The sequence below is a fragment of the Osmerus mordax genome, chromosome 6 (genome assembly GCF_038355195.1).
Source record: "Osmerus mordax isolate fOsmMor3 chromosome 6, fOsmMor3.pri, whole genome shotgun sequence".
Taxonomy (NCBI): Eukaryota; Metazoa; Chordata; class Actinopteri; order Osmeriformes; family Osmeridae; genus Osmerus; species Osmerus mordax.
In genome coordinates this window covers 7,508,382-7,521,079 of record NC_090055.1, presented here as the reverse complement: position 1 = coordinate 7,521,079, position 12,698 = coordinate 7,508,382, and the positions used below count along the sequence as shown (strand labels likewise).

Here is a 12,698-nt window from a genome sequence, read left to right as displayed (position 1 = left end):
TGCATGGTAGCAACGTTTGGCCAGGGACTGACCCCCCCTCCCCCCACACCCACTTACTCGGATCGACTATCACACACGCAAACACCCACACGCGGCCCAGAACCCGGCCCAGAGTACCCCAGCAGTGACATCATGAGCGGCTCGCTGTGTGTTTTATGACCTGCTTTAAGTACATGACATCACTGGCTCGGGCCAACGCTCAGAACACTGGAATGAGGAGCAGCGCCACGCACATGGATGACCTCCCTCTGAGACACATACACCCTCTCTCACACACACACACAACATGCGAGTTTGTCTCATCCTGTGGGCCGTGGGGACCAAACAGGGGTCTCTGTGTAGGTACAAGCCTTCTGTGTGTGGGTGGGGAGGGGGGGGGTGTTAAGAAGTACTTGAGCATACATGTGTAGTGTAGGTGTATGGCTTCCTGGGGCCCCACGATAGACTGGTATGCTAACCTTGTTCTGTGTGTGTGTGTGTGTGTGTGTGTGTGTAACAGGTATCCTTCACGGAGCAGGACTGTGGCAGCTGCCTAAACAGCTGTACCTCCCCGTAGAAGGCAAGTCAGCCCTGGCCCCCAACAGCCACGTCAAATACGTCTGGTAAGCACACACGCGCACACACGGGCACACACACGCACGATCCCTGCCCTATACCTTGCGCAGGGCAACTATCACACACGTACACACATGTCACATTAAAGGTTTTTATAAGCACTCTGCCAAAGCTCCCAGAGAAGCGACCTTCTCCGGTTTTTACAGTGATTCTATCCAGAGCTGATTCCATGGCGCATATGGAGGGGCAGACCAGGGGTTGGTACAGGGTTAGGGAGAGAGGGGAAAGGAAATGGAGAGAGGGAGGGAGGGAGGTAGGAAGGGGAGCAGCGGGGATAGGTAGAGAGGTTACGGGGGTAGGTAGGATAGTGAGGTGGTAGTGAGGTAGGAATGTACATCCCCCACACACACAAACACAGCAGGGGAACATGTCACAGCTCTCGGCCAGGCACACGCACGTGTATGTGGGGGGGGGGCTAAGGAATGCTGCAGAAGGTACTACATATGTAGTCACTTAGATTACATATATACACTGGTATTGATGTGCATGGTCACTATGGCGTACATGCATGGGTGGACTGTGTGTGGTCTCTCGTCGGCGGAGAATGTCTTCCTGTGTGAGCTGCCCTTGAACGTGTGTGTGTGTGTGTGATGTATGCCTGCTGTGTGCGTCTGTGCGTGCCTGCTCATGGCCGTCGGCGTGTACACGTGAGTGTTTACATGCGTGTGCGTGTCCTTACACGTGTGCGCACGTTTCAACAGGAAGATGCTCCAGTCCCTGGGGCGCCCGGAGGTCCACATGGCGCTGGAGGTGGTCATCGTGAGCGGGTCGGGCCAGGAGCACGCAGGCTGCCTGCTGCTGACCGGGGAGGTCCTGTTCGTGGTGAGCCTGAGTGAGGACACCCAGCAGCAGGCCTTCCCCGTCACTGAGGTGGCCTGCCAGCAGGAGCCCTGCCTGGGGGGCCAGGAGCCCCACAGGCCGGGGGGCCAGCTCACCCTCACCCTGCAGCAGGCCAGGATCACCAGCGACGCTGAGGTGAGTGGGGGTGGGGGAGGGAGGACCTGTGTGGATGAGGCAGGGGGAGGAAGAAAGTGAAGGAGTGGTGGGTGGGGGGGGGGGGGAGGAAGTGAAGGAGTTGGGGGGAGAGTGAGGACCCGAAAGGATGAGGCAGGTGAAGCCCTGGTTGGGGCAACCGAGGTGAGGCAGGGGGTGGAGGTCCTGGAGGGAGGGGAGGGAAGAGAGGGGGAGGAGGTGAGGGCCTGGGGGGGGGGGGATGAGGAAGAAGAGAAAGGAGGAGAGGTCATGGGTGAAGTGAGGACCAGCTAACAGCGTGACGCCTGTCCTCCCATCAGGGCGACGGTGGTCGCGAGCGTCTGTCGGAGCTGCAGTACCGCCGCCTGGTGGACTACGTGAGCAGGGCGTCCCAGTACCTGTCTCCGTCCAGCGCCTCGCTCCACGCCCAGCCCCCCGTCACCATGGCCGAGCCGCCGCCCACCGTCAGCAAGAGCTACCGCTACCTAGTGGAGCCCGCCGCCGCCACCGTGTTCGTCAGCAAGTTCACCATGGTGAAGAACAAGGCGCTGCGAGTCGGCTTCCACTGACACACACGGCTTGTGGATTCACAAACGGCCTTTCGTTGAATGTTTAGATGCCTGGGACTTGTTTATGCAATACAATACAACATAGAGAGCCATGAAAAAGGGACGTTTATCAAACTTTGTCTAACCATTGTACGAGTGACCAACATTTCACCAACACAGCTAGGATAGACCTGGGCTTTTGCTACGGAAAACAATGCACCTCCAGATGTATTTATATGTTTTCTAAACGCTATTTCTGTGCTGCGTATACTTTACTAATGTTTACATCCCCCTCGCACCTAGAGAAGTTTGTGTGATTTACATGTTAAACAACTGTAGGAAAATAGAGCTGGCAACCAAAATGTAAGCTCGCTTGTTCATTTATTTTATTTAAGATGTAATACATTGTATGATTGATGAGGGGTCTTATTTTCTATACGTCATTTTTGCCAAACATGGTTGTTGTTCATGTTGCCTTTTTTTGTATGAATCCGTTATAACGCAGACAACTTTATGTAAGAATTTAACATTTTTGTAAACTAATGCCGATGGTGTAAATGAATAATATATATATAGTTATTGTATTAATAGTACAATATTACATTCTAATAAAACATTTGAATAATAAGTTCAGTATTTAATTGTAATTATTTTGTCATCTTCAAATTTAAATCTAGGTGAGTTGATTGATACAATCAGGTTTATCGTTGAATACATCGGTCAGTTTCACATTACTGTCTTTTATAACTACACGCACGAGTAGTAATTATAAGCTCTACTGTACAAGACATTTCAAAAAACATCCCTTCATCAATAAATTAATCCATTCATTCCTACATTCCATTGAAGAGGTGGTCATCTCTACTCCATGTTGGGGAGGGGAGCGCTATCTGCTCTGGGAGACAGGACGGAGTGCCGGGGTCTGCTGCCTGCTGACCTCACACTGGGACACGACAACAAATCTGGAGAGGAGAGGGGGAGAGGAGAAAAGGGCTTCGTTCTGAACTATGAGCGGTAAAGAACACTGTCACACTCGCCCCATTTTATCTGTCCATCAACTGGTGATGACCTTGGGCCCCACCCACACACACCTGTGCTTCCACGTGCCCAACCTCCCCCTCAAGTGTACATGACCCAGAGATGATGATGATGACCATCTGGACTTGCACAGAGGAGGGCTGGAGCTAGCAGCCATTAGAAATACATTACCACTGTGGTCCATTAGCAATCTACCCAATCACACACTCCATGCTCCACCTAACCACCACCACAGCACATTAACACCCAATGACCAGGAGCCTCCTTACCCCCTCCCTGACTTGTTCCTATTGGCTGGCTGTCAGGGGCTATGTTACCTGAGACAGTGGAGTCAGAGGCTCCGCCCTGCTCTAGGTGGGCGTGTCTTCTCAGCAGAAGCTCCTCCTTCTCCAGGGCCATCATGTACATGGAGTAAGACCACGCCATCTGATGGAGCGAGCACACACACACGGAGACGTCAATACAGGCTCAGCTATCACATCTGATACTAAATCTGTCTGAGCCGATACCTGTGTGAGTCACTGTCGAACAACGCTCTAACATGACTGGTAGTTAAGTAAGTTGGTTGTTCAAGTTCAAGGCTGAATTAAAAACAGCAGCAGCACCAACAGAGACAGACCTGTTGTGGATGAGTGCTGATTAGGGGTGGGGGGAAAAATCTATTCACATATGCATCACGATTCAGTCTTCTAGCGATTCACATCGATTCACAAATAAAAAAATTATGTAAGCATATAATCGAAATTTGATTACAAATCGAAAATAGTGAATCGATTTTTTATCGAATTGTGAGCTACCAAAAGATTCCCACCCCTAATAGAAGGTAAGCTGTACATTTCTGTTATATATTTAACCGTGTTGCAGAAATAAATAAGTCTACTTATCGTCACTGTAGTTCGTGAACGAGTTATTAGAAAGCCTTCAGCAAACTTTTACTTGTTTTGTAAGTATGATTAGAAGGCAGAGTATTCTGTTTTATAACTTGGCATTAGCAGAAACAAAACATACGTTGTCCTTTGGCATTTAGTAGTGTCATAAGGGCAATTACACTTGTAGAAAATAACTTTGCAGGAACCCTCTGTGGCTGCCAATTGATAATTCATTTATCCGATATCAGTTAAGTAATATTTATGTTTTTGTTTTTTTTATGTAAGAATATATTGAATCAAAATTTGATAAAAAATCCTGAATCGATTTTTTAATCGATTCGTGACCCCAAGAATCTATTTGAATCGAATCGTGGGGTACCAAAAGATTCACACCCCTAGTGCTGATTAGAACACCTGCTGGCTGGGGTAAGACAGCTCTCTGCTCTGTCCCGTCAGTCTGTCCTCCTCCTCCTCCTCAGACAGGGCCCCCTGCTCCTGCTCCTGGACAGTAAGCACACACACCTCAGGTTAGGATCAGGTTCACAGACCAGGATGTGTGAGGGCCAAAGTTTAACTATACATCAGAAACATAAGCGTGTTTTCAAAATGAATAATATCAAAATGTCAACTTGAATCTTGTCTTTTCTCCGTGAAGTGGAGGACTCTGTGGTCTCCATGTTCCTACCTCTTTATTCTTCTTCTCCTCCTCCTCCTCTTCTCTCCTCCTCCGGCGCAGGACTCTCTCTCTCTGCTTCCTCCTCCTCTTCTCCAGGAGTGGCAGCACCTCCTCCTCCTCAACACCGCTCCTGAACGCCTGGAACTGGGGCCACAGCTTCAGAAGCTCGCTGAACACTGACATCTGGGGATACACAAACATGTGCACTTGCTATTAAAGTAAGCTCACACACACACACCCACACACGGGGCCACCTCCAGTACCTGGGCCTCTCTGAAGACGTAGGGCCCCAGCTCGGCCCTCCTCTCCAGGATGTTCTGGACCTGCTCGGGGGGGACGTCCACCTGCACGGCGGGGGGCACGGACGAGTTCAGGAAGCAGCTGATGATGGTGGACACCTTGTTCTGCACCACAGCCTCGTCACAGTGGGAGTGGCACAGGTCCTGGGGGGGAGGGGGGGGGCACAGACCGTCACCTCCAGCACCACCACCCTTTGTTAAACCTGCCTACTTGATCACTGGGATGTTCTTGTATCCACTGACGGCGTTTACCTTGTACCTCTGCACCTCCATCCAGAAGAGCACGTCGTTCTCCAGGAAGTGGCCCTTCAGGGAGACGAAGGTCTGGAACTGGAGGCAGGTGAAGGGATGGAGCAGGGTTCTCCTCAGGGCCAGCACCTCCTGGGACGAGCTCATCCTGGAGCCGTCAGCCTGGAGGGGGGGCAGACATAAACCTAGATCAAGATCAAGAGTTTTTGATCTAAATCTAAACTCCTCAAAAAAGGTTCGGAAACTTTATTTTCGGTCGATTATTCCTCCCCTTCAATAATACCCATTTGTATTGTATTTTATATCGTTGGAAAGCCTGATTAGTCACCTTTACAACGAGGTACGAGGAACTTGTAAGGATCGTGCATTCGTGGAATGAGCAACACAGCTAACCGTGTGGGTTGCGGCCCCAAAATATTTACCAATTGGTATTGTTGAAGAGGAGGAATAATCGACCTAAATAACATTTCCAAACTTTTTTTGAGGAGTTTAGTTCTTGATCTTAGACCCAGATATTCACCCACACTTTCATTGAGATTTCGCTAACTAGCAACAAACTTGTTTTTGTGGCCCTGGACTTGTACTAAGAGAAGGCCACTTACCTTCCACACCTCTCTCTTCTTCCTGTGTCTCTGATACACCTGGTCTGACACGGAGTCTGCTGCCCGGGGCTGGAGAGAGGGAGACAGAGGTTCTGCTTAGCCACCTCAACAGCTTCAACATGATACTCTGTTTACTCTTAATTACCATGTTCTTCTACCATCACTCGTTCTCCTCCCTCCCCCTCCTGTCCTTCCCTCCTCCTCCGTTTCTTTCACAAACGATCTAACCCCGCCCCTCTCTCTCTGCCTCCACCACCTAGTGTGTAATGCTAAACACCCTCTCATTAGCTAATGAGCAGGACGGCAGCTAGTTTGTGTCGCTAATGACCCAACATGAGAACATAACAAGGCAGGTGGTGGGAAATCTGTGGCCTCCTCCCTGATGAAGACACCTGAGAGTGTGTTATGGTGTCACATGACAGGCCAGACCAGCATGTGACACACTAGGAGAGAAGCACCACTGCCGTAGATAATATTCTGGCACGCAGACAGAAAGACAGACAGACAGACAGACAGGCAAGCCTGTAGTGCCTTTAGGCTACCTTGAGTGTCTGTCTCTGGTAGAACTGGGGCGTGGCCAGGAAGAGGGGAAGCCACTCCCTCTCCAGGTAACCCCTGACGATGTTCTGGACCTCCACCAGGACCGCACCAGAGAGACGGCCCTGCTGCAGGCGGCCCCATCCCCCAGCCAGCCGCAGTAGCTGTGCACACACACACACACAGTGAATACTCAGTAACAGTGTGTGTGTGTGTGTGTGTGACAGGGTGGAGACAACGTCACTCTGAAAGCTCTACGAACACACAAGGGTTCCTCCGGCCCACAGGATATGAACTGCAGGAGACCCTGACTGGAAGATCTCCCATCAGACCTTCTGGCTCTTCTGGGAATCAAGCAGCCTCCCACGTCTCTGTCACTCTCTTCCCCCTCTCTATCTGTCTCTCATTCTCTCTCACTTCCCTCGGAAATGAGAACCAGTCCCAGGGAGAGCGTGGGGAAGAAAGGAGAGAAAGAGAGGGATACATCATGCTGTGTGACTGAGACTAGAGGCCTGGGTCATAAAAGCTGTCAGTCTCTCTGCATCGCTCACGCAGAGAACTCTCAACTCCCTCTCTCCCTCATTCCAGCACCACCATCTCATCCTCCACCCTAACTGGAAACTGGAGCTGTCAACAAGACATGGCAGTATGTCAGCCTGACAACCTTGATCTTGGAACTGTTTGTAGTTTTTTATTCCATAATAGTCAAATGTCTGTAGTTTTTATACACTAAGGGTAGCCCTATTTGTAGTTTCATGTTTATTAGATAAACGTATCTGTGACCAGTCCTTAGGATAGGTCTGACCTACATCCTCCTGCTGCTCAGCAGAGGCGGGACTTCCTGTTCCAAACAAGTACTTCCTGTTGAGGTACTTGGTCTTGATGTCTTTGGACCTCTCCTCTCGTGTGACCTTGTCTTTCTGAGGTGTCCTTCTGAGCTGATCCACATCCAGCCAGCACGTCAGGTGTATGCTGAACACACACACACAAAAATGGAAAACGTTAAAGTAGAACACCAGACATTTTGTGCAACATCCTCACTTATTAAACAACCACGATGAACTCATCTGATTGGCTGTGTCCCCACCTGGCGGCGTGTTCCTCCAGGAAGGACAGGAAGTGATCCAGCTCCATGCGGTGACGCAGCAGGGAGCCCAGGCGGTAGCGACGGTAACGTTCCGGAACTTTGTCCCAGGAGTCTGGAGCCTTGGGGCCCTCTGGTGGCGGGAGAGCGGAAGTGCCCTGCTGCTGCACCTGCTGGAGGGGGGGGGGGGTCATGAAAGAGAGGTAGGTGGATGGAAAGAAGAACCGTGGCTGGGAGAGAAGGGAAGGCGTGAGAGGCGAAGGTCAGGTGTCTCTGCTGCCCTCACCAGGAAGCGTCGATGCTCCGCCTCCCTATACAGAGTCTGCAGCTCCCTGTACTGCTCAGAGTCCACCTGGCGAGTCTCCTCCCGCACACACACCTGTCACATACACACACACACGTTGTTGTGGCCTGGCCTTGCAGAAAGATATATAGACCCTCCCCTACATGCAGTGATCCTACCCTCTGGTAGGCGTGCGTGTCTCTGCTCTGCAGCAGTGTCCAGGGCTCCAGCAACAGGGCGAGGATGTGTTCCTCCACCCCATCAAACAGCTCCTCAAAAGGGGGGCTGAGGCACTGGTACACCCTCCTCCGGATCTCCTCCACCACCCCTACACCCCTCTGGGCTGCGCTGCACACGTAGGTGGAGTAGAGCATCTGAAAAGGAGAGGGGAGAGGAGGGAATAGAAACTTGAAAAGAATTGAGTTATAGGCTAAAACGGTGGTTGTTGTACGGTCTGGTGTAGTACTCAATAACTATTCAAAGACATCCTGTGATGCTTTTCTTGTGTCACCCCAATGCCACTTTAAAAGCCTTATGAAAGTCTGATGTGCAGAACATCCTGTTTTATAGGAAGGATTAGGGAGTGAGCATGTTTTCTAGTCTGGTCCAGTTGGAGCCGGAGAGGGTGGTTCTGATTCGGAGCTCCGCTGTTTACCAGAGTTCTGAGTCACTTGTTTTTATGGGCACCCTTCAGCAGGGCTTATTGAGGGCCGTCCAGAGTGTGTGTACGTGTGTGTGTGTGTGTCTACGCTGGCACGCAGGGTCACCGTGGGGGTCCGCTCCGATCCCGTTTGAGGGACAAAACTGGCCCTGGACCCCAGGAGCTATCCTCACCTCTTCAAGAGCAGCCAGGCTGGTTGCCAGGTTGGCGCAGGCACACACTCACACAAAACACTCACCAATGTCCCCCAAGGCCAAGATTAGCCCATAGCTAAAGCACACCAGACCACCAGGGGCTGTTGGTTTCGTGAGTAGGGACAGCGTCGCACGAGTGTTACTGATCCTCCATTAAACGGCTCTGCATTTCAGGCCTGATTTACTACAGAGGGGCTTTCTGGCAGCCATATGCCTGGTCCAATGCCCATTGTGTGTGTGTGTGTGTGTGTGTGCGCCTGTGTATATTATGTATAAATGACAGGTCTTGGAGTTTGTTTCATGCCACCATGGTCCCCTTCCAATGAAAGGTCATTCGGTGTCTTTATCTGTCCGGGTGTGTGCGTCCTACCTACCTGAGCAAGTCTCTTTACTCTGTAGGGATCCAGTCCATCCTGATAGAAGAGTGTGTGGTACTGCTGCAGGTCCCACCAGCAGAGGGCAGCATTGTGCCACAGCTAAGACACATCACAGTCACCAACACTGCTTTCCACACTAGGCAACAAACGTCACCAATACCAAGCCATAGATCTAGATCAGTATGCAACTTAACACTTGCTCTAGAGAAGGAGTCTTCAACCACCTCAGGGCCCACTGTTCTGCATGTTTGAGATGTTTCCCTGCTACAACACACCTGATTCAAATGAAGGGTCGTTATCAGGCTTCTGCAGAGTTTGGTAACGACCCTTCTTATGAATCTGGTGTGTTGGAGCAGGGAAACATCAGTGGGCCCCCTGAGGACCAGGGTTAAAGGCCCGCTGCCCCGGAGCAGCGAGGGGAACGGCAGTGGCTACCTGGTTTCCAGAACGCTCACAGAAGCCAGTGAAGAAGTGTCCGGCCTGGGGGTCCACATGCAGGGCTGTCAGCATCCTCTCCATCCTCCGCCCCCCCAGCACAGGACTGGGGCTACAGCTGGGGCCTCCTGGCTGACAGGACACACACACACACGCTTCTAGTTCCCAGCCCGATTCTTAGTCTATGACCCCTTTTATGAAATCTGAACAAGTCGGTCAGCTGGACACTGTTTGGATCACCAAGACGTATTTTAAAACCAAGTGTGAACAGGGTCTGTGTCTCAGAACTACCTGAGGGTCAGCAGAGGTGAGAGCCGAGGGGAAGCAGGTGACGGGGCGCAGGGGGTGGAGTGTGACACAGCGGGGACTGGGGTCGATACCCAAGGGAGGACGTAGCTGTCTCTTCTCCAGCAGCCTGAGGTCACACTCCTGACCGTCCTCAGACCCAGACTGGGCTGACAGGAACCTCGGACCCCTGGACCACATAGCAACCAGACACCGAATGACCTCAAACATGGACTAGTGTTAAGTGCAATACAGACTATTTACAACTGTGCCTCTATAAACTATGACCCCTTCCTTAGGAATTGTGGCATATAGAAACAATAATTTGAGTAAAATCTTATGAGATTGAACTGTCTCACCAGTACAGCAGCAGTGCCTGTGTGATGCAGGGCTGGATCGGGTACAGTTTGTCCTCCCTCCAGCAGGGGGAGGTAGCCAGCCCCAGCCTGGACAGCAGCTCCACACTGAGCCTGGCCTCCCCGGTGCTGCTCAGCAGGTAGCACTGCCTCATCTGGATCAGGTGTCTTGTCAGACAGACGGAACATTCTATCACAGTCTACAGACACTAGGATTGATCTTGAGGAACTTCAATCATTTCACTAATCCTCAAAACAGGCCTGGAATGCCCCCACAGGTTTCCCAAACACCACCAAAAAGTCCCCAACTGTCACCCTTAATACCTCAGCCGGCTACTCTTATCTACCACAGGGTACGTGTGGATTAGGGTTACCTGTGTTTTGTGTCGTCATCCTCCATGGTCTTGAGTCTCTCTATGTCCATCCAGAGACCTAGCATCTTCTCTCCAGGGGTTCCTCGTAGAAACGCTTTGAACTCCTCAATACCCTGTCTGCTGCCATAGATACTTGCACCATGGAAACCAGCATCAAGGTCATTTTCTTGGTCTGCCCCCATCCTGCCCCCCTCCTTCAGTTTGATACCTCTGTCCATCTCACTGGACACGCCCATCCCACAGCGATTAGCCTCTGTCCTCTGCTCGGATTGGATACAGCACTCGTAAGTAGCCTCTGCTCTTTTCTCTGACAGGTTGAGGTAGTCGTCCATCTCTGTCCCCACGTCTCGGAGCACCTCCGCCACCAGACTGGCAGCTAGGTGGTCTAATGGGCCACGGGAAGGACTGTGGCACTTGCAGTCTCTGTAACAGCATCCTGCAGTTGCTGCCTCTGTGAGGTAGACAGTTGGTCCTTGGATAGGGGGTGTAAGTGGCTCCCCTTTCTCCTCCTCCCCCTGGGTCAGGGGGCTCTGGACTGAGGCACCAGAAGAGTCTCGCACCCCCAGTCCCTGGCATCTAGGATCCCTCAGAGAGAGCAGCTTTGCCAGCCTGGGAGAGACATCATAGATGCACCTGTGATGAGCCTGTATTGTAGATGAAGACCACGATCGACCAATCCCCAGTCCCCTAGTTAGTACAGTGTCTAACACATCCAGCGTATCCTATGGACAACAAGGCTGAACACAAGCCAGCCATGTTGAGGTTGTTGTGGGTCAGACACCTGATAGGATCATGAAAGGAACACACCCACACTGACAATGTCGTGGCATGAGGAAGATGACCAGGAAGTAGGGCAGAGGGAGGAGGCATGTTACGTTGCACCACAGATCACCTGTCACTACACCTAACTGCCCTCTCTGCTTGAACATAGTGTTTACTATGCAACACTTCACCTTCCCGGTCAATTTGACTTACTAAGCAAACAGTGCACTGTTGGTGTGGGAGAAAGATCATGTCTCAACATGCAAAGGAAACGCTATCAAGGCAAGCTGTGACCACCCTGCTGGTAACGGTTTGGATTTATATCCTACCTGTTTATATTGTACTATTACCTGTACTCAAAGTAGCAGTCGCTCTGAATAAAAAAGGGTAGTCTTTCTTTTAGGATCCATTGCAATCCTTGATTTTGGTCCAAGTACTGTTGGATAAGACATCCACAATTAATGATTTTCTCCTCTACAAAAATCCTCAAATTAGTATTTGAATAAACGCCAACACGAGACTACGCTGAATGAACTTACGAGGACAGAATAGTGGTTATCAACCAGTGGGGTAGCAGTAAGCCATGACGGGTCAGAGAAGAGTTTGGATTTGCAGTGTTTCAAGGCTGAGTGGATGGTTCTGGAGAGAGACTCTGCCGCATCGCTCACCTCTTCAAACACACCAGTCTGCCGGTTGTAGGTGACGGCCTGGGAGAAGGACTGAATGCGGTGAAGGTGGAAATCATTAGTTTATAACCGGATAGTCTGATTAATGAATTCCAAATACATTTTGAATGGAAATAAAGGTGGTAAATCAAGGATTGTCCGCATAATTATGCCAACTTTTGTAGCCTACAACAGCGTAGCCTTTCTGGCTTTAAATCTTCTTTACCGGCAGGCTCAAGAACTCATTGAAGAAGTGGAACAGAGTGTCGTCTGATGTCAAATAGTCAACCTGAAAATATTTACGGTCTATTAGGCTATTGAGACATGTGCGCCGTTTACGTCATGCTTCACAAAAGGTATATCAAACAAAAGTTGGAGTTTGTCAACATCTTTTACTCACGAAGCTGTCGGCTGTGACTTTAGGTGCATCTAAGGGGAAAGGAAAAATACATTTAAATCTTTGAGATTCATATTGAAGAGAAACGGAATGTCTCCGCTCTCACCTGTGATAAACTGTCCGCTCATTCTTCAAGCGTTTTCCGACAATAACCTCAATCAACACAGAACTTTCTGACCAATCGTGCCACTTCCTAACCACAAAACCTTTCAGTATAATTAAGACACGTAGCTACGTTGCTATGGAGGTGAACTCAAATCACACTGCACTGAGGAGGAAGTCAAGTTAAAGATTAATCTAGACTGTCCTTCATTTTCGAATACAAGTTTTACGATAGTATCAGCATTACCTTTTATTTAATTAAATACAAAAAGACAACTATCCAGCGACATGGGAATAATGTTCTACCGGTTTCCCTAT

The 12,698-nt window shown here is 50.3% G+C and overlaps 2 protein-coding genes across 2 annotated transcripts in view; one reads left to right on the top strand and one right to left on the bottom strand.

The window, feature by feature from the left end:
- Positions 1-2,542, top strand: part of LOC136943922 (intermembrane lipid transfer protein VPS13B-like) — a 167,511-nt gene extending 164,969 nt beyond the window's left edge. Inside the window, 3 exon segments of the mRNA XM_067237409.1 lie at positions 500-602; positions 1,317-1,590; positions 1,908-2,542. Coding sequence (XP_067093510.1) covers positions 500-602; positions 1,317-1,590; positions 1,908-2,156 — 626 coding nt within the window. The 3' untranslated portion in view covers positions 2,157-2,542.
- A 412-nt stretch (positions 2,543-2,954) lies between these two features.
- LOC136943921 (regulator of G-protein signaling 22) lies at positions 2,955-12,467 on the bottom strand. Its single transcript, XM_067237408.1, has 22 exons — positions 12,385-12,467; positions 12,282-12,310; positions 12,108-12,170; positions 11,756-11,935; positions 11,567-11,652; positions 10,455-11,063; positions 10,084-10,248; positions 9,731-9,914; positions 9,440-9,571; positions 9,002-9,103; positions 7,952-8,146; positions 7,776-7,868; positions 7,493-7,662; positions 7,215-7,377; positions 6,411-6,569; positions 5,869-5,937; positions 5,270-5,428; positions 4,982-5,161; positions 4,728-4,901; positions 4,457-4,543; positions 3,491-3,599; positions 2,955-3,097 (listed from the first exon to the last, which is right to left on the bottom strand). The coding sequence occupies exons 1-22, from the start codon at positions 12,404-12,406 to the stop codon at positions 2,997-2,999; spliced, it is 3,231 nt and encodes a 1,076-aa protein (XP_067093509.1). The 5' UTR covers positions 12,407-12,467; the 3' UTR covers positions 2,955-2,996.
- Between the last annotated feature and the right edge of the window lie 231 nt (positions 12,468-12,698).

Bases quoted from the DNA above. Each gene is read 5' to 3' on its own strand.
- LOC136943921 (XM_067237408.1), bottom strand. From the start codon at position 12,406: ATGAGCGGACAGTTTATCACAG. The intron at 11,653-11,755 runs GTAAGTTCATTC...CTTATCCAACAG, and splicing joins ATAACCACTATTCTGTCCTC to TACTTGGACCAAAATCAAGG. The intron at 3,098-3,490 runs GTAACATAGCCC...TCTCCTCTCCAG, and splicing joins CTCTGACTCCACTGTCTCAG to ATTTGTTGTCGTGTCCCAGT.